Genomic DNA, 27,554 nt, shown 5'->3' on the forward strand with positions numbered 1-27,554 from the left:
TTGTCACGCCATTTCCGGGGAGTGGACGGTCACGTGACCTCGCTCTCTGCGGAGAGTGGAGCGTCGTAAGACCTTTGCGCCGGAACTACGAGTCCCGGCGTGCAGCGCGCGAGGGCCTGCGGAGGGACGCGCGGAACGGCACGGGCNTGGCATCCTGAGCCACGCTTGGTCAGGTCACTCTCCTGAGTGACACCGCCGTGGCGTCAGAGGAGCTGTCTTTCGGCTTGTGCGGCGGGAAACGGCGGTGGCCTCAACGTCCTAAGAGGTAGCCTGGGCCCAAGAGCTTTAAGGAACTGCGGGAGGGGTCGAGAGGGCACCTTCAACTTGGTGCACGTTAGAGAGAAGACCTGGGGCGCGAACCCAACACCTGCCCGGTGCCCACCGCTCCTCGGGCCATGCCGGGAATCCTCCTGCTGGGCCGGGGTTCTGCACATTCTCTTCCCCACCGCCCCTGGCGGCCGAAAGAGGTCACCCCCGCCCTTCTCTGTTAGGCCCCAGGCTTGGCAAATCCGGTTTGGGGATAGTTTTTCAGCTTTGTGCTTTGTTAACCCTTCGCCCTCTGCTCTTCCTTTCCTCAGAAGACGGCTGAGGGAGGGCCCTGGGAGCCCCCTCCCTTGGAGTTGTTTTAAAAATGAACAACATTTTACTTCTTAGGAACTGGCAGGTCATTCCTTACCGCTGTATTTGGGAAGACCTTCCATACCACCCGCCAGGGAGGCCATTCTCATCTGTCAGATTCTGGAGAGGGGGCAACCCATCCCTATTCTTTAGAATAGCTATGGTCGTATTCTGTGTTGGCTGCACTTTGGCATGGGATAGTTGGGGGAGAAAACTCACTTTGTCCATCTTCTCACGTTTCCACTGGAGAGTCCAAGGCACCTACTGTACTGAAACTTGGAATTTCCATACTTCGGGTCTTCAACCAGGGACTTAGGGTGGAAACTGTATCTGTGAACTGAGGTTACTGATGGCGTGCACATTTGAACGTTGTGCCTCAGCACCTCTCCATCTTTAGGGTGTAAAAACGTGATGAGATTTACAGTTCATCTTGAATTCTTCAGCAAAATTGATCACTTTAAAAGCAGCTATGAAAACGTGTTTTACTGGCCTACCTTGCTAGTAGGTAGAGTTCTATTGAGACGGCGTTGGGGGTGGCAGCGTTTGCAGCATGTACTTTACAATGTAGTCCCTTCTAAATTGTGGGCATTAACCTTTCTGAGGTTGTTGACCCTCTATAAACTTTGGACCAAGAATGAGGCCTATTTTTAACAAATGAGGATGAGCTGTCAATTTTAGATTACTGTGCTTGTATTTTTAATTATATGCAGTGAGCTGTTTTGAGAATTAACTAGTTCATGATATTGACAACTGCGAAGGTATAGGTCCTAGGGATTGAATGTACTATGTACATATCTGTGCATTAAAACTAAGTGATCATGTGGCCATTTTTGCTGATTCTGATGCTAAAGTTTCTTGAGATAATTGCTGTTGTAATTTTAGGGAAAATGAATCTAATTTTGACTTTTTAAGAAATTTTTTCATAAGATTAAAAACCTCTTAAATATGTGTGATGCAAACTCCACCGTGAACTGATGTCCTGCATGAGATATATAGAGATCACATTTTGTGAATTTTATAAAACCTAACTGAAAATCATGTAAATTGAGTTAGAATAGAAGAACGCTTGAATGTAGTAGTAGTGGAAAGAGTGAATGGCCCTGACAAAAATGTTTTAAAAGTTACTATTGTTGTTATTCCCCCCCATTATTGCCTGAAATTTGAATTAAAATAATAATAGCAAATATTTTGATACCTTCTGTGTGCCAGACTAAGTGCTTTACATATTTGAACTCATTTAATTCTTACATAATCCAGTGGGGTAGTTGCTATGATTTTTTATTTTTTTATATTTTTATAGATGAGGGTTAAGTAACTTGGCCAAGGTCATGAAGCTAGGAAGTAATGAAGTAGGATTTTGACCCAGGCAAGCTGGTTCCAGAGACCAGAAGCTGTGCTAATAATGAAGCCGTGCTTGCTAGAAGGCCAGGCTCATAACTAGAAGTTGGCTGGCACATAATGGATTTTCAGAAAATTTCTTGATTCCTCCTAATGTTTGGGTTATTATGTTCAGAAAAAAAATAACTTAATAAGGATGTTATTTATGAGCTCCCAACAAGGCAAGGATCATCATTTTGTTTCGTGATTTAACCTAAGTGCCTTGAACAGTGCCTGGCATACTTGGTTGTTTATTGAATGGATGAATTGCCAAGAAAAGTTTTGTACAAATCTTTTTTTTTTAAACGACATACAAGGTTTATTTTAAACCATTTATAAGATTTCTTTATGCACTGTTTTGATTATTTGGTTCATTACTCATCCAGCCAGCTTTGGATTTCTCCTGGTTTGAATTATACTTTTGTCAGTGAAAGGAAATGGAGTAGTAACTTCCAAGTTTTCTGGTCAAAGTAAAGGTAAGCAACAGGTTCAGTAGGTACCATCCCTCTTTTAAAGTAATTTCCCAAGTAACAGCACTCAGAAGTATAATTTAAAAGTGTGATTTCTGTAGTGTAGTTCAAGATCACATTTTTGAAACATAAAAACAAATTAAAAAATTTTAAAGCATGATGGTATTCTTCGAGGTGGGAAAGAATTGGTTTATGGAAGGTTTGTTTCTTCCATCTTGGAGGAAGGACTGTTCCTTCAGTACACTTGCCAAAGTGTTCTTGCTGAAATTTTACTGCCTTTTTGGATCCTGTAAGATATTCTTGTTAACAAGGTTTTTGGTATAGTTGAAAGTAGGATTTGGTTGAAAAATGTAAGTTTATTATGTGTGATGTTAATTTTATATGTCCCCTTGACTAGGCTATGCCACCTAGTTATTTAATCAAACACTAATCTTTGTGTTATTATGATGGTATTTTAAAGATATGGTTAACATCTGCAATCAATTTACTTTAAGTAAAAGAGATTACCCTCGATAACGTGGATGGGCCTCATCCAATCAATTGAAGCCCTGAATTTTAAACTGAAGTGTCTCAAGAAGAAAACATTCTTCCTCAAGACTACAACATTGATTTCTGCCAGTTTCCAACCTGGCATATCTACCCAACATATTTCAGAGTTGCTAGTCCCCCAATTTTGTGAGCCAGTCTTAAAATAAATATTTATATATTTAGATAAATAGTAATAGGTTTCTTTTAAAAAAATTTTTTTAATGTTTTAATTTATTTTTGAGAGAGAGATAGAGACAGCATGAGCAGGGGAGGGTCAGAGAGAGAGGGAGACACAGAATCCAAAGACAGGCTCCAGGCTCTGAGCTAGCTGTCAGCACAGAGCCTGATGCGGGGCTCGAACCTGCGAACCGTGAGATCATGACCTGAGCCAAAGTGGGATGCTTAACTGACTGAGCCACCCAGGCGCCCCAATAGTAATAGGTTTCTAATAGATAGAAATGTCTGTTTATCTAAATACAGATAAGTCTAAAGACAGATAGCTAGAAATATATGTATAATTTTTTTTTCTCTTGGTTCTGTATCTCTGGAGAAACTTTTGATTAAGATTTTGGTGCTGAGAGTGGTTCTAGAGAAGTAGATTATTTTTATTTATTTATTTATGTAATGTTTTTATTTATTTCTGAGAGAGAGAGAGAGAGAGTGTGAGCAGGGGAGGGTCAGAGAGAGAGAGAGGGAGATACAGAATGTGAAGCAGGCTCCAGGCTCTGAGCTAGCTGTCAGCACAGAGCCTGACACGGGGCTCGAACCCACGAACTGTGAGATCATGACCTGAGCCGAGGTTGGACGCTTAACCTACTGAGTCACCCAGGAGCCCCTAGAGGAGTAGATTATTAAAGATGAGTTTTCTGAATTAGTTATGATTTTCTTGGAATGGCTTCCCTGATCTGATTAGATTTAAAGGCACTAATAAGTGAAAAGGGGACTGATAGCCCATAGCGTGATGTGGCAACAGAGATATACAAAACCCAGAATGTCACCATCCTTTGCAATATTTATACAAGTTGAGGATGGGATGATCACATATTTGATGACGTAAAACATTTTTGTCAAATTAACAAGTATAGTGAGACTGACTGGTTGCTGACTGCTGGCTACTAACTGCTGGGGAAAGGGGAAAGAAAAGGATGACCTCAGATCTTCAGATTCCCAGCTCAGGCTCTACATAAATAACCTGAAATTTTTTATATCTGCCTTAAAGAAACTCATCTCCTGTAATTGCAGAGCTGAGATTGCTGAAAATCAAACCCAAAGTCTCATCCTGCAAAGTGGCTGACTTACAATGTATAGCAGAGTATCTGCTATTAAAATGAGGGCATTGATTGAGAAAGAATGTAATCCTCAAATTTGGAATGGGATACTGAACCCCTAAATTTTAATCCATTGTCTTTGCCACTAGAAGCAGTCCTTTTACTCCTCTTTGAAGAATTTAACCTTGCTTTCTGTGAAGTACTTGTAATGGCCTTCCCTGAGGTAATTGCCTTGCAAAACAACTGATTCCTCAGGAACTACCCCTACCCCCCTTCTTTGCTTCTAGACCTATAAGTAGACCCAAGTCCCAGCAGGCCTTCAAGGGGAAGGTATAAGTGTGTACCTTCCAGGAGGAGGTGTGCTGTACTTTAAAAACCACATGATTTAGTTTGATTTATACTTGTAGAAATCTGGGGAATTCTTGTGCGAATGGATATTAAAGATGGGGGATAATGGTGGAAGGCGCATAAAGTTGGACAAGGCCAAATTTACTGATAATAGAGAGAAGGATTAAGCAGTGATTCTGGGTTCACTGTTATAACCTTAGGGGTTAGTTGGTTGGTTGGCTGAAGCATGGACCAAGAGGTGACCTCCCCAAAATGAAGTTAAAATACCAGACCTGTCTTGCTGTATTACAGAGGAAGGGATCCAAAGACCTAGGGAGATTGGCATGGTAGACAGACTCAATCATGTAAGACCAACTCACCCACTCTGGGAGGGTCTAAAGGAGATATCTTTCACCATGAGAGTGAGAAATAAATTGATGAGGGGAGTCCCAGCATCCATGAAGAACTGTGGGATTGCTCTTCTCTGTGGGTCAGAAGTTATAGCAGAAACTGCTGCCACTGAACTAGGGATCCTTAAGTACAGTGCAAGTCATTGGAAATTGGGCAGCTATTACAGAGAGACCTATTTTTTTTTTTTTTTAATGGCATTTCTATATGTTGAAGGAAAGAAGCCAGAGGAGAGGGCAGTTGAAGTACACAGGAAGGAGAATAGCAGTAGAAAAATAGAAAGAAAATGTGGTTGAGTGGAGTCCTGGAAAAGACAGGAAGAGGTTAGATGTGGAACACAGGTGGAGGGCTGAGATAGTTCCTTTTCTGAGGAAGTTAATGGATTCTTAGACGGGTGTTGATGTAGTTAACTTTGGAAGGGGGAAGGCTGAAGTTGAGAAAATTCACTCCTAATAACTGGCTAATTTTTAAAGGAAAGGGGGGGGATAGTTCTGTCTATCCTGTGAGACCCTTAGGTAGTAAACACAATAAATAAGTAAATTATATAGGATGTTAGAAGATTAGTGCTATGAGAAAAGAAACAAATAGAGCAAGATAAGGAAGATTGAGATATTGGGAAGGAGGGGAGGATTGGAAGTGGTATTGCAATTTTAAATACGATGGTTAAGACAGACCTCATTGAGTGGATGCCATTGAGTGGAAGAAAGTCTTGTACTGGGGTGCCTGGGTAGCTCAGTTGGTTAAGTATCTGACTCTAGTCATCATCTCAAAGTTTGTGAATTTAAGCCCTGCACTTGGCTCTGGCCTGATAGTGTGGATTCTGCTTGGGATTCTCTCCCCCTCTCTCTGCTCCTCCCCTGCTTGTGCACACGCAAGCTTTCTCTCTCAAAAATAAATAAACATTAAAAAAAGAAAGAAAGAAGACTTGTAGGAAGTGAAGGAATTAGCCATGCAGACATCTGGAGAAAGACTATTCCAAGCAGAAGGAACAGCTCGTGCGAAATTCCTACAGCACTCTTTTTAATATGTTGGAAGAGCTGCAAGGCTGGCCAACATGGCTGGAGCAGAGTGAGAAGACTGAGAGTGGGCGATGCATTCAGAGAGGGAAAGGAAGGAGATTATGTGAGGCAAAAGTACTTATGCCCTTCCTGTAAGAGAAATTGCAGAGTTTTAATTTAGTAGAGAGATGATTTTATGTATCTTTTTTATGTTACAGGCTGAAAATAAAGTATAAGAGGCTTGAAGAGATTGGGAAAGGTGTGGAATAGTCACTGAGAGGAAAGTGAAGGGAAGCTTATTAGATCAGGAACCATGTGGGTTGTCACATGACATTCAGAACCTTTCTCTGAGATCAGGTGATGTACCCTCAGTGTATGCCGATACTAATTTACTCAGTTGTGTGATTTTTGTTAGTGCTCAGCTACTGAGATGTAGTTTTAGGAAAAACAAGTAGTTGGACTAATTCCAGATTAGATTTTGTGGGCTGGTATTACAGATGGACTGAGTAGTAATTCAAGTAATGCTCTATAGAGTCAAGGCTGGATAAAGACATCTGAGTGAAACCAGGAGGAGCTGTTAGATTAGAAAGAAAAACGGAGGTAGGGTGGCGTTAGGCCTTGGAACTAGAATCTAGAGGGTCAGGGAGTGAAGGCTCAAAGTAGAGGCTGCAGAGAGTGGGATAGTGTAGTTTCAGGATTTCAGCTGTGGAGCAAAATCAGATGATTTCAAGATGGAAGCCGTAGCTAAAGAAGCTGGGATTTAGCATGGGTCATCCAAATGGAATAATGGTAAAAGTTTAGATGAAGGAAGAATATGAACTTGATTTGGCTGGGTCGATAGATAGAAGGTAGGTCGATAGAAGGTAAAGAAAGAAAACTAGAACTAATTATTGTTACAGCATGCTAAATGCTAGAGGCTTAACATACTTTATCTCATTTCATTGTCATAAATACCATATGATAAAAGTGTAATTAACCCCATTTTAGGGATAAGGAAAAAAACTAAGTAAAGTAATACCAGAAAAGTTGGAACTCAGATCTTTCTGATTGCAAAGTCTACATTTTCCCCATTGCAATGGGATAACACCTGCCAGACCCAGAAAAGAAGGGAGTAGAAGTGGAACCATGTGGATTCTGGACGAATGTTATGATTACAGATCACCATGGTTTGCCTTGTGAAATTTAGATCTTCTGTAAAGTCGTAAAAATATAAACATTTTATGTAAATGAATATATTTACATGGTAATTTTGGAAAAATCACTGATTTTCTATATAAATGATAACATTTCACATTTAAGACTGCTCTGGAAATCAATGAATTATTAAGGCAATTCTTTGGGAATTCACTAGGGGGCATAATTTAACCTTTCTTGAAGATTAAGAATTTAACAGTGGCTCCATCATTACCACATCTTGTGTATGTCGCTCAGCTCCTGTATTAGAAAGCTCAAAAGCAGAATAGGTTGAAAGAGGTAGATTTTATAATAGAAATTGAATTGAAGGGATCAAATGCGTTAAAGAGTAGAAGAACAGCCCAGAAAATACTGCAAATGAACTTGTATGCTTTTACCTTTTCTAAGCATTAGTCAAGGTGTGATTAAGACCAGAGATTGAAATGAATAAATTAGAATATTAATCTATTGAAAGAAGAAAATTTGAGTGTCCTCCTATTTGGTGGTAATTGAGAGAGCTTGTATAACTAGAAGCAATTCTTTTCCCATCTCTTTTATTATGTTTCAGCCTGATGAGTTCTACAATTTATCCCTTCTTCATACCTATGCTTCAGGTTAAAGCTATAGTAAATAGGAGTTGTATCTGGCAAGGCTGCATAGTGTACTTTTTAAAAAAAGCTAGTGGTTTTTATTTTTTAGAGAAGTATGGGTTTATAGAAACATGGAACACAGATAGTACAGAGAATTCCCATATTATCTAACCCTCCCCCCACAACTTCCCCTATTATTAACATCTTGTGGTAGTGTGGTACATTTGTTAGAATTGAAGTACTAACTAAAGTCCACAGTTTGCATTAGGGTTCACTCTTTGTGTTGTACAGCTAGTTGTGTAGGTTTTGACAAATGTATAATGACATTTATCCACCATTACAGGATCATATATTTTGCTGCCTAAAAAGGCCCTGTGCTCCACTTAATCATCTTTTCCGTCTCTCACTGTGCAGCATCTGAAACCACTGCTGATTTTACTGTCTCTATAGTTTTGTTTTTTCCAGAATGTCTTATAGTTGGAATCATGCACTATATAGCCTTTTCAGACTGACTTCTTTCACTTAGCAACATGAATCCTCAATGTCTTTTCATGGCTTCATGGCTCATTTCTTTTTATAAGTAAATATTATTCTCTTGTATGGAGGTACTCAGCTTGCTTATCCATTCACCTACTCAAAGACTTCTTGGTTGTTTCCAGTTTGGGGCATTTATGGATAAAGCTGCTATTAATGTTTGTGTGGGAAGTTTTTCTGTAGACCTAACTTCAACTTATTTGGGTAAGTATCTAGGAGTGCTATTGCTGGATCATACGGTAAGCCTACGTTTAGCTTTCTTTGAAACTCCCAAACTGTCTTCTAAAATGCCTGTGCCATTTTGCATTCCCACCAGCAGTGAATGAGAATTCCTGCTGCTCCACATCCTCACAAACATTTGGTGTTTGTTAGTGTTTTGAATACTAGTTATTCTAATAGGTGTGTAGTGGTATGTCATTATTGTTTTAATTTGTAACTCCCTAGTGACAAATGATGTTGAACATCTATTTTTAATTGATAAATAATTGGAATATAACATATTAATTTCAGTTGTACAATGTAATAACTCAATACTTGTATATATTGCAAAATGAACACCACAGTAAATCTGTTTAACATCCATTACCATATATGTTTTCCTTCCCAGGCTCTGGCAGCCACTAATTTGTTTTCTCTGTGAGTTCAAATTTCCTTTTCTTTCTTTCTTTCTTTCTTTCTTTCTTTCTCTTTCTTTCTTTCTTTTCTTTCTTTTCTTTCTTTTCTTTCTTTCTTTCTTTGATTCTGCTCATAAGTGAGATCACATAGTATATTTCTACCTCTAGAGTTCATGATACATTTTTATCTCATCTAAGTCCATCATCAAATGATACTATAGTACTTCACATGTAGTTGCAAGTACCTTACTCTGGAATGTTATCATAGAGTATTCTCAATTCCTTGTGACAATGCTGTCTTTCATTTCACTTATTATGTGCTATTAATCATCTAACACATCACTACTATGACTTCAAACTGTTATCCTCTACATCAATTAATAATAAAAAAAGATTTTGCCTTTGTTGATTTCTCTGTCAATCTTTTTTTATGTAGATCTATATTTTCATGTTGTTTTCTTCTTGAAGGTCAAGTCTATTGGCAATGAATTCCCTCCATTGTTTTAAACTTTTATTTCTCTTCTATTTTGATGGATAATTTTGCTGCATACAGAATTCTACTTTGACAGTTTTTCTGTATGCACTTTAAATATTTACTTTACTCTTTTTTGTGCCTGGTTTCTGATGAGACATTGACCTTAACTTTATTCCTGCTCTCCCCTAGGTAAGGTTTCCCCGCTTCCCTACAGATTCTTTCAAGATTTTCTCTTTGTCTTTGATTTTCTGCAACTGGAATATGATATGCCCAGATAGGGATTTTAGATATTTATCCTACTTGGTTCTCAGGGCTTCTTCGACCTGTGGTTTGGTATTTGTTAGTAATTTTGGAAAATTCTTATATGTTATTACTTCAGATATTTCTTTTACTTCTTTCTCTGTTCTTCTAACATTACTATCGTGTAACAATTTCTGAAGTTGTCTCATATGCTTGGATGTTTTGTTCTGGTATTTTTATATGTGTGTTGGTGTGGGGAGAGGGTACTTTTTTTTTTTCTACTTTGCATTTCAGTTTAGCAAGTTTCTATTGACTTCACTGATTCTTTCCTTGGGTTTGTGGATGCATTAAAGACATTCTTCATTTCTGTTACAATATTTTTGTTTTGTGGCATTTCCTTTTGATGCTTTGAATTTCCACTTTGCTTACATTGTATGTTGTTTACTTTTCCCATTCAAGCTCTTAAAATATTATAGTTATTAAGTACTCAAAACTTCCTAAGCTGAAGCTGCTGCATTGATTTTAGAAGTCATTTATTAGAGATAAATTGAGTCTTTTAAACACTGACAGATCGTTGACATTCATGGAACTGAATTAGATTGAACACAAACTGGATGCCAGGTTTTGCATTAGTCCCTGTAACTACTGGGAATCCAGACAAACCTCTCACTCAGGAACATAAAGTCCACAGAGAAAAAGAAGATTCTAATATCTACATTTTCAGTGCAGTTTTCTGTGCAGTTTGCGGGGCTCAGGGACTTCAGAAGGAATTAGTGCTATGCTGTGACTTGCAGGAAAATGGTAGTTAGATGAAGTAAACCATTTTTTTAATGTTTGTTTATTTTTGAGAGAGAAAGAGTCACAATGTAAGCAGGGGAGGGGCAGAGAGAGAGGGAGACACAGAATCTGAAGCAGGCTCCAGGCTCTGAGCTGTCAGTACAGACCCTGACACAGGGCTCAAACCAACGAACTGCGAGACCTGTGCTGAAATTGGACTGAGCCACCCAGGAGCCCCAAAGTAGGACCATTGTTTATAGAGGATTTGTCTACTTTGTGATTTTGTTTTCATAGGGCATCTGTGACAATGCCCCGTGGGCTGGAGGAGTTGAAACAAGCCAGAAGACTTCATTCCTCTCACTCCCACTTTAACCTGAGCAACTTTGCATTTATTGATTGATTGATTGACTGGTTGATTGAACTTCTAAGTAAGATTTTATATGACAAGAGTTTTTTTTAATTTGCCCAATAGAGCACTAAATCTTGCTGTTGGAATTTGTCTCAACTGTCCTTTTAGTTAGCTGCTTTTCTTATATAAGAATGGAATATAAATTACTTAATTCCTTTTGTATTTCTAGTTATTGTATTTCTAGTGCTGCTTGAATGTCTTAGTGTTCCAGGCTGTGAGGAACAGAAACACGTTCATGTAAATCTTAAACAGTGTGGGTTTAGTTAGGATACAGAAGGGGTAAAGGAATGTCATGAACTGATTCATTTGCGTCATGGAACTGCAATTTGAGGATATAGCTTCTCTAGAATTCCATAACATTCTAACATTTGTGCTTTCTCATTGGCATTTGTTTCAATCCATTCATCCTTCTCCATCATTCCTTTAGCTTGGCTTCTCTTATTTTGGTTCCCACGGCTTCCTTATACTTTTACTCCTTTCTCTCTCTCTCTCTTCTTTTCTTTCTTTCTGTTGACATAGGATGTTACATTAGTTTCAGGTGTACAAGGTAGCGATTTGACAATTCTGTACATTATGCTAGGCTCCCATAAGTGTAGCTACCATCTGTCACCATACAACACTATTACCATATCATTGACTATATTCCTTATGCCGTGTCTTTTATTCTCATGATTTATTCATTCTGTAACTGGAAGCTTTATACCTTTACTCTTTACCACTATGTCTTCATCTTCTCTTTGCCTCCGAATTGCTACATGAGAAGCCCAACCTTCAGACATGTATATTACTGCTTCTTCATGACTGGTCTTGGGCCTATCCTGTCCTAAGAGACTGGACATTATTGGATTGATTAGTTAAGTTTCATATAGTTTTTCAAGTTCTGTGCCAGAGCCATCCTAAGCAACTTTTTATTCTGTCTAATCCCCATTCAACTCAGGCACTGATCCTTAGACTGTTTCACTGTGAATAAGAGCAACCGCCTACCTTGTTTACTTATCAGAATAACTTGTAACATTTTCTGAGCACTTGCTACATGCTAGTCATTTTCTGAACATTTTGCATTTATTTTAATCTCATAACCTTATGAAGTAGGTGCTGTTATTAACCCCACTTTACAAATTGGAAAACAAGGTACAAGGGGGCTAATTAACTTGTTTATTATTAGATAGATTGTAGTTATAGTGTTTTCAGGATGTGAACTTGGGCATTCTGACCAATTGGATTCCAGGCTATCAGTTGTTAAACTCTATTGCCTGCTTGCGAAAATTAAGACACGATAGAATCAGTGTCCCTACCATACAGGGTAGGATTGTGTACTGAGAATTAGGCACCATTAATCATATGCCAGCCACTTGCAGTGTTATCAGTTTTTATGACATAGTTCTAAAGTGGAAAAGGATAGTCATAACAAGCACTCTAATCGTATCACTTCTCTTGGGTCCAGTAATGCATTTATTTCCATAACTGAAGCAATAAGCAGTTTAGAACACTGCCTCATCTATAGATATTAGAATTTCATATCTAGGGGTAGGAAATAACAGGTAACTTTTGTTATATGCTATGTCTAATGATTTAAAGAATGTGTTACTGAAATTACTGTATTTCATTGGAAGAAATTCAAGTTTAAGTTGTTCATCCCTCCAGGTTCTGCATTTGTATCAGAAATAGTTAGAGGCCTGTTAGTTCACAGTTTCTTCAGGCCACTCATCCACTTGTCCAGATATATCTGATTTCATCTGAGTAGTGTTTATGAGGAGTAGCACTTCCATCATTGACCGATAACTGAAAACTTTTATCTTTAATTGAAAAGATGAACAGGCTACTAAAATCCAGAAATAGAAACTGCCAGTGGGTTGAGGCCATTATACACAGGTGCTTGCTGTGAGACAAGATGACTCCTACTTTGTTTTGGTTTTATTGTTTTTACTTATTTTAATGCCACCATGTTGCCTCTGGCACTGAAGCCATTTGCTGGGCCTAGAGAAATGATCCCCTAATTCATATTGTCAAGTGTGGCCTGGCAATAGGAGATTCCAATTTATTAGGTCTAGATGGAGACCAGGAATCTGGTTTTTCAGACTACCTCTCCTTTCCCTCAACATCCCCAACCTGCTATGATTCTGATGTGTAGCCAGTTTTGGAAACCACTAGCCTAAAGATTGGTTTCTAAGGGAACAAAGATAATACAGAGGTGACTCTTGAAAGTGGTATGCTAAGTGAAAGAAGCCAGTCACAAGAGACCATGTAATATAATTCCATTTATACGAAACCTCCAGAATAGACAAATATAGAGAGACAGAAAATAGATTAATGGTTGCAGGGGGCTGGGATGGGGAGGAAATAGTGAGTGACTCCTCATAGATATGGGGTTTCTTTTTGGGGGTGATGAAATGTTCTAAACTGAGATTGTGGGGATGGCATCACAATTGTGAATATACTAAAAGTTATTGAATTCTATACCTTAAATGAGTATGTGAATTGTATCTCAATAAAGATGTTTTTTAAAATAGGCAATAAGAAGTGGGATAGGATAAAAATATTTTCCTTAAAAAGGAGGGAGTAGTTGGGGAAACCAGGGGAAAGGTTGAAAGCTGGAAGCGTGGAAAGAGACTGTTAAAAAAATCTTATTGGGGGGGGGGCTGCTCCTGGGTGGCTTAGTTAGTTAAGCATCCAAGTTCAGCTCAGGTCATGATCTTGCAGTCTGTGGGTCCTCTCCTGCATCGGGCTCTATGCTGACAGCTCAGAGCCTGGAGCCTGCTTTGGATTCTGTGTCTCCCTCTCTCTCTGCCCCTCTACCACTTGTGCTCCTTCTCTCTCTCTCTCTCAAAAATAAATAAACATTAAAAAAAAATTAGGGGCACTGGGATAGCTCAGTCAGTTAAGCATCCAACTCTTGGTTTCGGCTCAGGTCATGATGTCACGGTTTTGTGAGTTGGAGCCCCGAATTGGGCTCTGTGCTGGCATAATGCAGTCGGCTTGAGATTCTTTCTCTCCCTCTCTCTGTTCCTCCTCCACTCTATTTCCGTCTCCTTCAAATAAAATAAAATAAAACTTAGAAAATTAAAAACTACTGTATAAATTTTTTTAATCTTTTTTTTTTCTTCTACTTTATTCACAAACACATAATTAATTATCTGAAAGTTAGTCTTCTGGGAACTTCGACTCCTGGAAAACTGCCTTGTAAAGGAAGTAGATTTAAAAAGAAACAAAGTCTTTGAGTCCAGAAAACACCGATAAAGCCACAGACAGGAATAATTCAAAGATAGTAGTGCTGGAGAAAATCCTCAAATCCGACAAAAAAATAGAGACCAAAAATATAGTAAAATATTCAAAAGGATTTTTTTTTGTGAAAAATGAAGCGAAACATTTTATTTGACAAATTTTAGGTTATAATTCCACCTGAGCTATTCAGACTAAATAAGCAGTTGATGTTTTTCACCCTTTGAATAGGTACAGCATAGATTTATGGAAAACAAAACAGTGTAGGATATGGACTGTAAGAAAGCACACTAAGACATCCTTTACGTAATGTTGTACTTTCACAGCAAATAATAAGTCAATTTTGTAAAAATAATTAAGGATTTAATCATTTTCTCTATGGTCTTTCTTAGTCATTTAATATTTAAGTCATTATTTGAAGCACCTGTTATCATACCTGTAGTTTTTCCAATTGTTAAATTGGTCTGATTCTTCAGCTTACTTGTCATTGACCTTGTTTTTCATTGCAGCAATCTTCAGTATCCCCTTTAAAGGTTTCCAGGGAGCCTATTTGCAAGATGTGCAGTTTCATTTCATAATTTATTTACATTGTGTTGTTGGATTATCTGTAAGAGCCTAACAGAAGCTGATGTTAATTTTAAATTAGGGAGGGATGAGTCAGGAGATTAATTTTATATCGGGACAATTTATCAGTAGATATTTTTATATAATGATAGACAGCTTTGTACCCCAGATAACATTCATGTGAAATGGAATATCTGTATTTATTGGAATGTTGATTTATTGGGGTGGTAACTCAAATACTGTTGACTTATTTAGTGTACAGTTTAAAAAAATAAGATCATTCACAATGTAGTAGTAGTAAGATTGCTGGTGTGGGTTGGGAGTGGAGATTAGTGGTCAGGTGACTCTGCCTGATATTAAGAGAAGGGAACTAATTTGCTATATAGTAATACATATTGTAATTCTACTTAACCAGTGAGAGAAACTATGTCTAGAGAAGCTAGGTAATTTGCTCGAAGTAATAACACTGTTACCTCAGTTGTGTCTATCTTATTCCAAATCTGTATTCTTTTAAAATTACATTATACTGTCATTCTGACAAAAAGTTTTAGATATCTGGTAAACTATATAATCTCCTCACTGGCCAAAGGAATTGATTTAGTCCAAAGGTATTATAGAATTAATGATACTTGTATCAACTATTTTTCAGACCTTAACAGTTGTAATAATAACTTATGTGATGCTTGTTAGCTTACAAAAGTACTTTGACATCAGAAATTTCATGTAGTTTCTATAACAAGCCTGTGAAGTAATCCTCATTTTACTAGTGGACTTAGGCTTGAAGTCTCAAAGGCGATTGCATGGAATTGTGTCCCCAAAACATGAGGGCCTAGATTTTTGTTTCTAGATCTTATGATTTTTCCATGTACTACACAGCTTCTTTGTAGAAAACCAGAAGCCCTACAAACATCCCTTGTGTAGCAATAAAATAACCTCAAAACATTATCCTCTGTGATGTCTGCTGGACTAGTTTACTATATTCTATTTAAATGATGTATTTTGGTATAATGTTTTAAAATTGTGATATGTTAGAACTATATACCTTAACATTAATTTCTGTAGATTTGGTAACAGTGTCTTTTATTTCCTAATAATTAATGATTTATTTTTAAGTGGATTGGTTTAAAATGGAAATCAATGTATACTAATTTTTTTTTTTAGATCTGGTCTCTGTAGAAGCTGAAATTCACTAATCACCGTTCTTCAAAATGCAGTGGAATATACCACGGTCTGTATTCCGACTGGCACATAGGACATGTATGGAACCACATACAGCTGTTCTTTTTGGACACTGTCAAAACATAAAGGGACCATTACTTTTGTGTAAAGCTGAATCCAGAGTAGTTTTGGTACAGGGCCCTCGAAAACAATGGCTGCACTTATCTGCTGTCCAGTGTGTTGCAAAGGAAAAGAAGCCATTCACTGCTCATCCACCCCAACTGGGGGTCCTTCACCATAAACAGTGGGAGCAAGATATTTTATGCAAGAGGGTTATATCATCCAATGCCACATCCCCAGGAACTCCTGCGGAAAAAAAGGAAGAGACTGATCCTTTACAAGACAAATCTATTAGTCTTTATCAACGATTTAAGAAAACATTTAGACAATATGGAAAAGTTTTGATTCCAGTGCATCTAATAACTTCTGGTGTTTGGTTTGGAACATTTTATTATGCAGCCATAAAGTAAGTTTTTGCTTGGTTGAGCACCTTCCCTGTTTTATCAGAATATTAATCTTCTTAATTGTAGTATGAAAGCCTTAAATAATTTTTTCAACGCTTTAATGTCTTTAACTGATGACTGTGACTGCTGTTCATAGCTGTTTTTGATATTTTCTTAGCTAAATTTGCTTAGTGAGTTTAACAGGCATACTAAAATTTTACTATATCCTTTTATTTAATTCTCACAACTAGGTTGTATAATTATTCCCACTTTATTAATAAGATTAAGCAAGAGTAAGTCAAAATAACTTAACTTTTCCCAAAATATTTTGGAGTCTTATTTCAAAGTCCCTGCTCTATGTTCAACTGTCAACATTTAGCATAGCACAGATATAAGAGAGTGCAAAAATTTGGCAGCACCATGAGTTCTATATTTCTTGAAGTGTTCACAAATTTAAAAAGATACCTATTATTTTGCCATATGTATGATTTTGGTGGGAAGTTAGGATGATATTTTTGCCAAAGCCTGGCAGATACAAAAATAAGCAAATTGCAGAGTTATGTTTTAGTGTTATTCACATCTGATAAATGTCAAGGTAAGGTCTTTTGTTCTAATCAGAAGTTAATTTGTTGTATACTTAAAAAAAATTTTTTTTTAATGTTTTTATTTATTTCTAGGAGAGAGAGAGACAGTGTGAGCAGGGGAGGGTCAGGGAGAGAGGGAGTCACAGACTGAAACAAGCTCCAGACTCTGAGCTGGCAGTCAGCACAGAGCCTGATGCGGGGCTTAAACCCACAAACCGCGAGATCATGACCTAAGCGAAAGTCGGATGCTCAACTGACTAAGCCACCCAGGCGCCCCATTTTTGTTGTATACTTAAAAAATTAAGAGTGTAGATCTCATGTTAGGTGTTCTTACCACAACTAAAATTAACTTTTAAAAATAGTTAATTTGGCGGGCCTAGCATGCAGGTATTGTAATACACAGAATTTCTAAATGTACCTTTCTTGTTAAGTACAAATATTCTTCCTTTCTTTTAAGGTAAGTTATATTATTTATGGTATTTTAGGAGCAGGAGCACACGTTGAAACAGACAGATCTCAATGATTTCCAGTTTGTTTCTGCCACTGGCAACGAAAGCGTTCTGATGTGTGTGTGCCTGTTTCTTTGAACGTACTGTGTGGGCTTTTCTTGTAGTGGCCTGGGCGTGACAGAGTTGAAGGAGCTCGCCATCCTGAGGGCAATGGAATGGCCCAATGTATACTACTTTGACGTTTTAGTAAAATCTCCTATGGCTCTAGAATTATTTTATTCTTTCTAAAAGTCCACTGATTTAAAACTTTTTGTTTTATTTAATGGTTTAATATTAAGGTATTAATAAAATATGTCATTTTGGGGACAAGGTTATTTTTTATTAAATTAAAAGATAATGAAGTGAAGACTGTACTTACTTTTGGAAAACACAGGATTAGAGGTGTTTATTTACAAAAGTTCTATAAGGATTTTTTACCTTGTATAGTTGATGCTGTTCTAATTCTCTTCACATGTTTCCATTATCTTCCTAATATTCAGTTAGTTATATCCTTCTTTATCATATATTATTATCCTTTACAGAAGATCCTTGTATGTATACTTTATGGAAGTATCTTTTTCATTAGTGACATTTTTATGAATGTGTATAGTATTTATAGAAGTCTTCAAAATTGCCCTTGGTTTAAAACATGTACCATTTTGAATAAAATTTATTATAGGATTTAGCTGTATCTAATTAATGGCTGTGTACATGTCAAAGTTCTTTTTTGAGCCGTTGATGGTTTTTGGATGCAGTACTCTGGAAAATGATATGAGTAATAGTTCTGCTCACTTTAGGTTGCCCTTTATAAGCATTTGGCCAGGAGGCCTTGGAGGGAGAAATTTATGGTTTTAACTAATTGAATATGAGATTCTCGTTTGGACTGTTAAAAAAGAGCACTTTTGTTCCTTTTACTTTTCCTTACCTTCTTATGTAAAAGAGTTCTATAACTGAAAAAGCAGACCCTAAGTAACCTAGTGATATGAATAATTATCCTTACGACTTTTTCAATGTTGTCTGCCACTGAGGCAGTTGTGGTAACATTCTGTCGTTTCCTGTGGAATGCACACTTATTTTATCCTTCCCCGCTTTTTCTGCAGAATACTTATGTATAAATGTGGTGGTAAGACTATCCACTTTATTTTTTTATTTATTTTTTTAAATTTTAAGTGTTTTTTAAATTTATTTCTGTGAGAAAGAAACAGCGTGAGCAGGGGAGGGTCAGAGAGAGAGGGAGACACAGAATCTGAAACAGGCTCCAGGCTCTGAGCTGGCAGTCAGCACAGAGCCCGACGCGGGGCTCGAACCCACGAACTGTGAGATCATGACCTGAGCTGAGGTCGGACTGAGCCACCCACCTAAGACCATCCACTTTAAAGTCATGTCCCTTTATCCATCACAATTTGCCTTTGGGCTGTTTGTCAGCTTGGGACTGTGGTTGCCAGACCTACCACCCCTGCACTGGTCCAGTTCATCACACAGTTAATTTCAATTTTGTAGGATGTGTTGCTCCCCAGAACAGTTGCTAATGTTTTTATTAAATCCTATCCCTTCAGAAAGTTGATTTATTCTAAGTAAAGATCTTATCAAGGGTAATACTTACAAAATAAAGATTTAGGATATGTTCTAATGCCAGTGTATCTTTCACTGCAATGTGGTTTTATTACTAGATTGAAGTTGATTGTATTAAATACAGGTTTTCAATTCAACTGACAAGAGATTGGCTTTATTTTATTTTGTTTTAGTGGGGCAAATTCTGTTATTTGCTTATTACCTACTTAACTAGTAAAAGAAAGGGAAGAAATGGTTTGTAACTTGGAAGATGGGCATTTGACATCACACTATGTTACTGACCAGTGTCTGTTTTAGTCACTCTGACAGCTAGCCTTACTGCCTTCTAGACATCATAGTGCAAAATGCCATTTTGTGTTTAGTTAACTCAGTGATAAAGATCTCAGACTTTTGAAACATTTTATTTCAGGAAGATCTAAATTGTACATGTTAATAGATTTTTATTTTAAACTAAGCTTTGGTGTCCCTTCTATCTGGCAAAACTTGCAGAGATCTTATATCTTCCAACCGGAAGTGTTCTCTGATCAAATGTAGCTTTGTGATGATGGTTTTGTCCATATAGTGACAAAGGCCTCGTGTTTTAGGCCTCAAGTCTCTAAAGTTATAGATCCATTCTGAAGCAAAATCCTGCCTAATTTTTACTGCATTTTATCTGTACTGTGAATGTGTTTGTACCCTTGTGTATTTCTTCATCAATTGAAACATCCATAAAGCTGGCAGTTTGTGAAGCACAGATTTCTGTCAGGCCATGGAATCTTCCGAGTAAAAAGCTACAAGTAGGTATTACTGTTTAAATCAGTCCCTCATTAGTATTTCATATATAGCAGTTTCAAAGGAAATTATAGTTATTTTTATTCTTAAAATAATGAAACCATCAAATCAATATTTTAGAATTAAATAGAACCAAATATTTGCTTCTTTATTTTATAAAGGATACTTGTGCAAGGTGTTTGGGTAATTATTGTTTGATCTTTATGATAGTGTTTTTTTTTTTTTATCACTCAATTTTGTCTTATTTTTGGCCAAATGTTTGTCTTTTTTCCCCTTCATGGTTGCTGTTAAATAAGTGGATTTTACATACCAGGCTAGGAAATGATTAATTACATAATTTTATAATTGTATTGGTTCTAGAATATATAATTAGCATATTGTAGTACATTGTGACTTGATTCGATTCACAGAATAGCTAAGTCCTTGTAGTACTAAGTCTTGCTTTAGTGGGATTCTCTTGTTATCTAAGAAAGAGATTTGAAAATGAACTGATGGTGGAGAAAGAAGAAACCAGATTGGACTTAGAGTCGACTTCATAAAACTTTTTAAAGATTCCTTCAGTTATCTGCTTTCCTCCTATAGATGATACATAATTTTCTTTGATGATGATCAGCCATATGTTCTTGAGAGTAGTCCCTGATTTTGTAGTATTTTAGTGAAGTCATAGAGGGATAACAACTTTCCCCCAATTAATTAAATTATTTTTTTAAATGTTTGTTTATTTTTGAGAGAAAGTGCAAACAAAGGAAGGGCAGAGAAAGAGGGAGACAGAGGATCTCAAGCGGGCTCTGTGCTGACAGCAGACAGCCTGATGTGGGGCTCAAACTCATGAACTTCAAGATCATGACCTAAGCCAAAGTTGGACACTTAACCAACTGAACCACCTAAGCATCCCAAATTATTTTTTAATATTAAGAATAAATTAAGAGTTTGCTAGCTGTTATGTAGGATACAGCTACCTGTAATAATAATGGATCTAGGCAATTCCCCTTCTTAATTACAAAAAGAAAGAATACCTGTATAGTGGAACACCCTCTGGACCCTACCTTAACCAAGAGTCACATTTAATACCAGCGATGGGACAAAGTGACATCATGTGGCTTCTGTTACGATGCACCAAGACAGACAGAATTAACTGTGTGGTTTTTCTGTTGGAAAATGTTTAACCTGAACCTGACCAGGAGGAAACAAGTGGACAAATCCAAATTGAGGGATATTCTCCCATGCAACAGGCCTGGGTGCTTCAAAAATCTCAGTGTCAAAGACTGTCTTGCCCTCTTCAACAAAAAGTTCTGGGGAGTACTTCTAGAGAAAAGGAGACCAGAGAGAAATGAGAAGATACTGATAAAGGACATGCTGGGACAATTCAGGAAATTTTAATATTAAATAATATATTGTGTATTAATTATATACTCTTATTGTATGTTACATTTCCTGAATATGATAGTTATGTTTATGTTTATGTAGGAAAAGCACAGAACAAGAACCTTGTCCTGATTTAGGGGTGAAGGGTCACAGTGTCTGTAAAACAACACACAGTGAGAGAGCAAGAGCGTGAAATAGCACACACCAGTATGCGAAATGTTGATAATCAGGGAAACTAAAAATAAATTAGGGCTTAACAGTTCATATTAGAGACTTTTCTCTGCCTTCTCTCCCTCTAAAAATTTGTTGCAATTTATGGTAATTGCTTCTTCACCTGCCTTTTAAGCCTGCTAGGCATCCTTTTAGAATAATTGAAGTTTTTATCAAGCCCATAGAATTATTTCTTCTTTGCATAATAACACAATAAGTGATACTTAGTATTGCTTTTACAATAACAGTATAGCCTAACATACAATTTTAGAGGTGAAAAGCTTAGGTCTTGAAGTTTGAATTGGAGCATTCTGAGAAAGTGGTATTTGACTGAGGAAACTAAGACCAGGTAAATGATTCTGATCCTTTCTTTCCTCTTAGGTCATTGAAAGCAATTAATTTAACTCTGCTAGATCCTTCTATTTTTAAAAATACGGTAATTAGGAATGTCCATGTGCAGAAGCAAAGCAGAAGCTTCAAACAGCAAGATACTGTACAACATTGATGTTCTGTATATGTTCTTCTAGAGTGAAATCACAGTGATTTCAGAAGTGACTGAAAAAAAATTTTTTTTTAACATTTATTTATTTCGGGGAGACGGAAATAGAGCATGAGCGGGGTAGGGGCAGAGAGAGAGGGAAACAGAGAATCCCAAGCAGGCTCCAGGCTCTGAGCTGTCAACAGAGCCCTATGAGGGGCTCGAACCCACAAACCATGAGATTATGAGCCAAAGTCAGACATCCAACCAACTGAGGCCACTCAGGCGCTCACTGCAGAAGTGACTTTTAAATAAAATTGGTTTTGGTGTTTTCAGAAAATTTTTTGAAAATATTTACCCCTTAAAGTTTGTGTGTATATATATCTAAATTACTTTGTTTCTTTCTTAGAGGAGTGAATGTCGTTCCTTTTCTAGAACTCATTGGGTTACCTGACAGTGTAGTAAACATTCTGAAAAATTCCCAGAGTGGAAATGCACTAACAGCATATGCCTTGTTTAAGGTAAGTACTGTTATAAATCAGTTGCTCTTCACACTTAACCAATGATGTGCTCGGACTCTCATAAAACTCCATATTAGTTCTTTTGTAACTTAAAATACCCAATTTCATGCATGTCTGTTGGGCAAAGTTTAAAATATTATTTTAAGTTTTAAATTTTTTAGTATAAATAAAATGATGGTTTCAAGGGTCTTGAAAACAGGTAGACCGTTCCTAACTGGCTATGATCAGACAAATGTGAGACAGATTTCCAGAAGTCATCTTTTTGACATTTCTCCCACTTATGGTATATTAATTTTCCTTATTCCAGACCCACGTGCCACCTGACTTTCAGTGATATTTAACATTTATTTTACAGTTTATAATAGCTTATCTTCTTAATAAGTAAAATAGTAAAGTTTAGCTCAAATTGTTTTATGGTGTAAGCCTTAGATCAGTAGCTGTTACATATATTTAATTTTAGAAGTTTAGAGTTTTTATAACTGTTCTCTGGATTTGAGACAATGACATCTTTATAAATAGAGTTTCTGCATCTAGGAGTCTTTATTTTGGAAGAGGAGATTCATTGTAAATTGTGGAATTTAGCCATATTAATCTTGTTTTTCTCAGTTGATAGTTATAAAGCTCTATATGTCTTCAGTCTAAGAAAGAAAACAAGTAGAAAACATTTGGAAACTAGATGTTATTTTAATTCTATTGTATAAGAATAATTAGAATCATGGTTTTATAGTATAAGTAACATTGTTTTATTCTGTCATCTTCATTAAAATCCTCTGAAATCTTGGGAGATTTCCTTTTTTATTGTAATTTCGACTAGAGGCCTAAAGCTTAATTGCTGAGTTTTTCAACATTGAAGCTTATTAAATTCATAAATTATCAAGTTTTTAGTTATAATGGGTATGATTATCATTTCCTTAATTATAATAGCTCCTTATCCTATACTCTCATAGTATGTGTGTTCATATCATGATCTGGTGTTAGTTTTTGTTTGTTTTGATGTTTGGTTCTTGTATTTAATTTTAAGTGTGTAGGAATGGGAATTCAGAGCCATCTCATCTTTCTCTTTGTTTTCACTATGACTTGTATTGTGCTTTGTAGGCACATCCATGCTCAGTGCATGTTTGTAGGGTGGGAATTGAAACATGAACTTGTAAATGTAGTTAGGTTATTATCTGCAGTGTTTCTTCCCTCTCACTGTTCCTCTGTGAGGTGGGAAATGCACAGGGGATTCTCCTGGGTATTTTCTGTAACCCACAGTTTCTTAGGTAGAGTAACATACACTGAGATTTATTGCTTCAATAAGGCAAAGCCCCAAAAAGAGTGTGGCAAAGAGGAGAAGAACAACCTGCATGTGACCTTCTGGCCCTGACTGTGACACACTCCTCCAGCTCCCTAGCAGTGTCTTGAAATTGCACCTTTCTTTGAATTGACAAAAATTTGTTGAGCCCCTACTGTGTGCCAAATGCCATACTAGGTACTGGGAATACTGTAATTCAATAAAACGGCACAAAGTACATGCCCTCATGGAACTTATATTCTAATGGTGGGAGGCAGTTAGGTGAAGAAAGTGAAGTTAACACACACACAAACACACATGGTGTTTAGATGATGGTAAGTGGTGCTAAGAAGAGAGAACAAACCAGCAAGAGAGGATGTGTTTGGGGATTTTTGGTTTTTGGTTTTGTTTTGTTTCTTTTCAGAGGAATGGTTGCCAGAAGGTGAGTGAGTTAATCAGGTGGCTGTATGCGAGAAGAGCATTTAAGGAGGAGAAAGCCAAGTCCAAGGTCCTGAGGCTGTAGGATACCTGGAGTATATGAGGGAGGAAGCCGTTGTGGCTGGGATGAGTGAGTAGTAGAGAAGCAGCAGAGGCCAGATCAGGGTGGCCTTACAGGCCGCTGTGAGCACTCTGGCTTTTACTCAGAGGAGATGGAAAGTCACTGGGCAGTTTTGAGCATCTGACTTGTGTTTTAACAAAATCATTTTGGCTGCTGTATTGTCTGTATATATAGCAGGGCAAATGCAGGAGCCCAGAGACCTGGCAGAGGAGGGGTTATTGCAGTTGTGTGTGTAAGAGCTGGTAGAGGCTAGGACCCAGGTGGTAGCAGGAGAGGCAGTAAGTAGTAGGTGGATTCTGGATATGTTTTGAAGGTGGAGCTGATGAGTTTTTTTTTAATAGAATGAATGTAAATTATGCAAGAGGAAGGAGTGGAAGCTCTCTTATAGATGTTTGGCCTGAGCAACTTAAGAATTGAGTTGCCGTTTCCTGAGATGCAGACAGCTTTAAGAGGAGCAGATTTGAGGTGGGACCACTGAACATTATGAGATCAGTTTTGAACAAATGACATTTTGAGATCCTATTAGTCATGCAATTAGAAATGAGTAGGAGGTTGAATATACCGGAATTTAGGGAAAAGGCTCAGTCTGGAAATCTAAGAATCATTAATGTATAGATAGCACTACAGACATTAAACTGGACAAGACTGCCAAGGGAGTGAGCTAGACAGAGAAAAGATGGGGTACAGTGACTGGCTGCTGCCCCATAGCGCTCAGAAGTAGGCAACAGGAGGAGGAATGGGCAGGAGGGACTGGAAAGGGGCAGCCTCTTAAGTGGAAGGGAACCAGGGAAGTGGGGTGTAGCAACCAGGTGAGGATGTGCTCCAAGGAGTAGATGGGGGTGGGGGCAGTGGCTGTCTCCATGGCTTAATGGTTCACAGGCCTCTACAGTGACTATGATGAGAGGTGGAGAGTGAACGCTTGGCTAGAGTTAAGCTCAAGAGAGAATGAAGAGGGAAGTTGGAGGTAGAGAACAGAGGTGGCTCCTCCAAAGAGTTTTGGTACTGAATTTTAACACATAAGCCTCAGAATGTGATACATATTCTCTCCGCTTTTGTGTTGCTCTTTGACCAATTTGTCTGCTTTTTAGCTTTAGTCTTTAAATCTCTGGTCACAGTTAAATCTGTGTATGTCTGCAGCATATGTACCAATCACTTTTTTGGCCTCCCCAATGTTCCCAGTTGGGATTTCAGACCCAGGGTATAATGAGAAAGTAGCATAAGGCCTGGAAAAGTCAAAGGGATTTGGAAGTGAAACTATACTAAATTCAGTAAAGAATAAACATTTGGCCCATGTTTTCCTCTTGCCCATTTGAAGTAGTTTGGTTCTGGTTTAGTTCTAGATACACATTGTCTGTAGATTGGCCAGGTTTTTAAGGAATAGAAGCATTTGCATGTTTGTTGTTTGTAGTGGTCCTGAGCCATCTTTCTCATTTCCCAATGAGCATGTCCCCAGGTTCACTAGCACATGGGTATAGGCTCCAGTGCTTCTACTGGAAATATTCTGTCATCCTGGGGTCAGTGTCTAAGTGACAGATATTTGTAAAATGCATTTACAAAAGAAGCATCCCTTGTTAGGAGGGAAAACCATGTAGGCCATAACTGTTTTGGCCTGGTCAGCAACAAAGTAGTTTGTGCTATTTGGCTGTTACTAAGAATTTTAATTTCAAATTGTTTTTGCCTAAGGCAGTAATCATGATCAGCTATTGATCTGCCTGTGTTTTCTCCTCAGATTGCAACCCCTGCTCGATATACCGTGACTTTGGGAGGAACCTCCTTTACTGTGAAGTATTTGCGTAGTCGGGGCTACATGTCGACGCCACCTCCTGTTAAGGAGTATCTTCAAGACAGGATGGAAGAGACCAAGGAGCTTCTCACAGAGAAAATGGAAGAAACAAAGGATAGACTCACTGAAAAATTACAAGAAACCAAAGGAAAAGTTTCTTTTAAGAAAAAAGTGGAATAGGGTGCCTTATATAACAGGTGACAGACAATTTCTGCACTTTAACCCTTTGGAGACTGTGCACAAAGATACATGTTCCTTATCTTTTTGGTTAATTGCCGAAATATACAAGTTCTCTGAGGGTTAAAGACCTAAGATACCTTTTTAAGATTAAATATTACTAGAAAAATCAGTGTTTTTTTTGAAAAGAAAAAATGAACCCAGTTTAAGAATGAACATCAATAGCATCAAGCAATGGTTAATGTCTTATAAGTCAGAGATCTTTTTCAGGGTCTTCAGAATCATATTTGCTTTGTGTTTTGTTGCAGCTATAATTTATGCAGATGGGGCAGTTGACTCCTTGAATAACTGATGTGGCCCTAGACAGGATGTTAACACTGGGTTTTCATCTTTATGTTATTCATTGAGCTTTTAACTATATTCATTTCTCAATGTGGAGACAAACTGTTATCGCCCAAGCTGCTAATGAATAAGAGGATGTTTAGTATTTCTGTAAAAACGGTATAGAACAGTTATATACCATTACTTTATATGAAGGAAGTTGAATAAAAATTGAGTCGTATGTGTAAATAAGATGTATTGGTTCTATATAAATGAAAAATTGACCTTTAAAAATGATTTTTACCTGAAACTTGTCATAATCAAAATTTTTAAAGCAAATATATATGGCCATGGTATGTTTTCAACTAGAGCATAAATCTCTATTGTGAGTCATTTGTATTCTCTTCAACTAATCTTTCAGAGGAAAAGTGAAAATAATATTCTACCTTCAGTTTATTGTTGAAATCAAATATTCTTAAGCCATGACTCCAGTTTGTGACTCCAGTCAAGCAGCTGCAGGTGTGGGAGTAAGGAAAGTGCCGTCAGGTTGTCCCAGAGCTGAGTCATTCTCTCTGCCACGTTGCAGGCCTTTGTGTCTACTGGCCAGCACTCTCTCGGTGTCTTTGTTTCACAATTAATGTTCATTTCATTGTGGAGTACAATTTTAAATTGTAGCTGCTTTTTCCCTTATACCCTTTTTTCCTAATATTGAAATATGCTTGAGCATTTGACTTGAAATTTTTTTTAATAGCAAAGAATCATTAAATTAATCTGCTTGAAATGAAATTCAGCCATTGTCAGTAGAGTTGCCATGATTGTGTGAGTGTGTTTGAGGATGTGTGTGTCTGTTTTCTTTTGCTCTAACTGCTTTTACTTAAGCTCTAACCCTTGAGCTGACATTCCTAAGAGAGAATGGCCTCTTTCTAGACTATCATGGTTTTGAGTGATGTGATGAGACAAGAGAATGTCAGGGTGATTGCAAGACACAACCCTGTGGGGATCACTGCTCTTGAGCAGGATTTTTGTATTAAATGTTTAGTTTGGCCAAATTTGGAGAATAAGTTAAAGGAAAAAATACTTACATATGATACACCTAATCATTTTATTGGAACACTTTATAGGTTATATGCTGGGTTAGAATCTTTCCTTTGGGGGGGCAGGGTGGAGCAGCGAGGGGGGTCACTGTTGCTCTGTCACACCCA

At 37.5% G+C, this 27,554-nt stretch overlaps 1 protein-coding gene across 1 annotated transcript; it reads left to right on the plus strand.

Moving 5' to 3' along the window:
• The first annotated feature begins 153 nt into the window (after nt 1-153).
• Nucleotides 154-27,138, plus strand: FAM210A (family with sequence similarity 210 member A). Its single transcript, XM_077778203.1, has 4 exons — nt 154-265; nt 15,751-16,273; nt 22,128-22,239; nt 25,801-27,138. Exons 2-4 carry the CDS (start codon nt 15,798-15,800, stop codon nt 26,032-26,034), a joined length of 822 nt encoding a protein of 273 aa, XP_077634329.1. The 5' UTR covers nt 154-265; nt 15,751-15,797; the 3' UTR covers nt 26,035-27,138.
• Nucleotides 27,139-27,554: the final 416 nt, after the last annotated feature.

This window comes from Crocuta crocuta, unplaced genomic scaffold, assembly GCF_008692635.1.
Source record: "Crocuta crocuta isolate KB4526 unplaced genomic scaffold, BGI_CrCroc_1.0 scaffold26, whole genome shotgun sequence".
Taxonomy (NCBI): Eukaryota; Metazoa; Chordata; class Mammalia; order Carnivora; family Hyaenidae; genus Crocuta; species Crocuta crocuta.

Bases quoted from the DNA above. Each gene is read 5' to 3' on its own strand.
- FAM210A (XM_077778203.1), top strand. From the start codon at position 15,798: ATGCAGTGGAATATACCACGGTCTGTATTCCGACTGGCACATAGGACA. The intron at 16,274-22,127 runs GTAAGTTTTTGC...TTTCTTTCTTAG, and splicing joins TTTTATTATGCAGCCATAAA to AGGAGTGAATGTCGTTCCTT. The intron at 22,240-25,800 runs GTAAGTACTGTT...TTTTCTCCTCAG, and splicing joins CAGCATATGCCTTGTTTAAG to ATTGCAACCCCTGCTCGATA.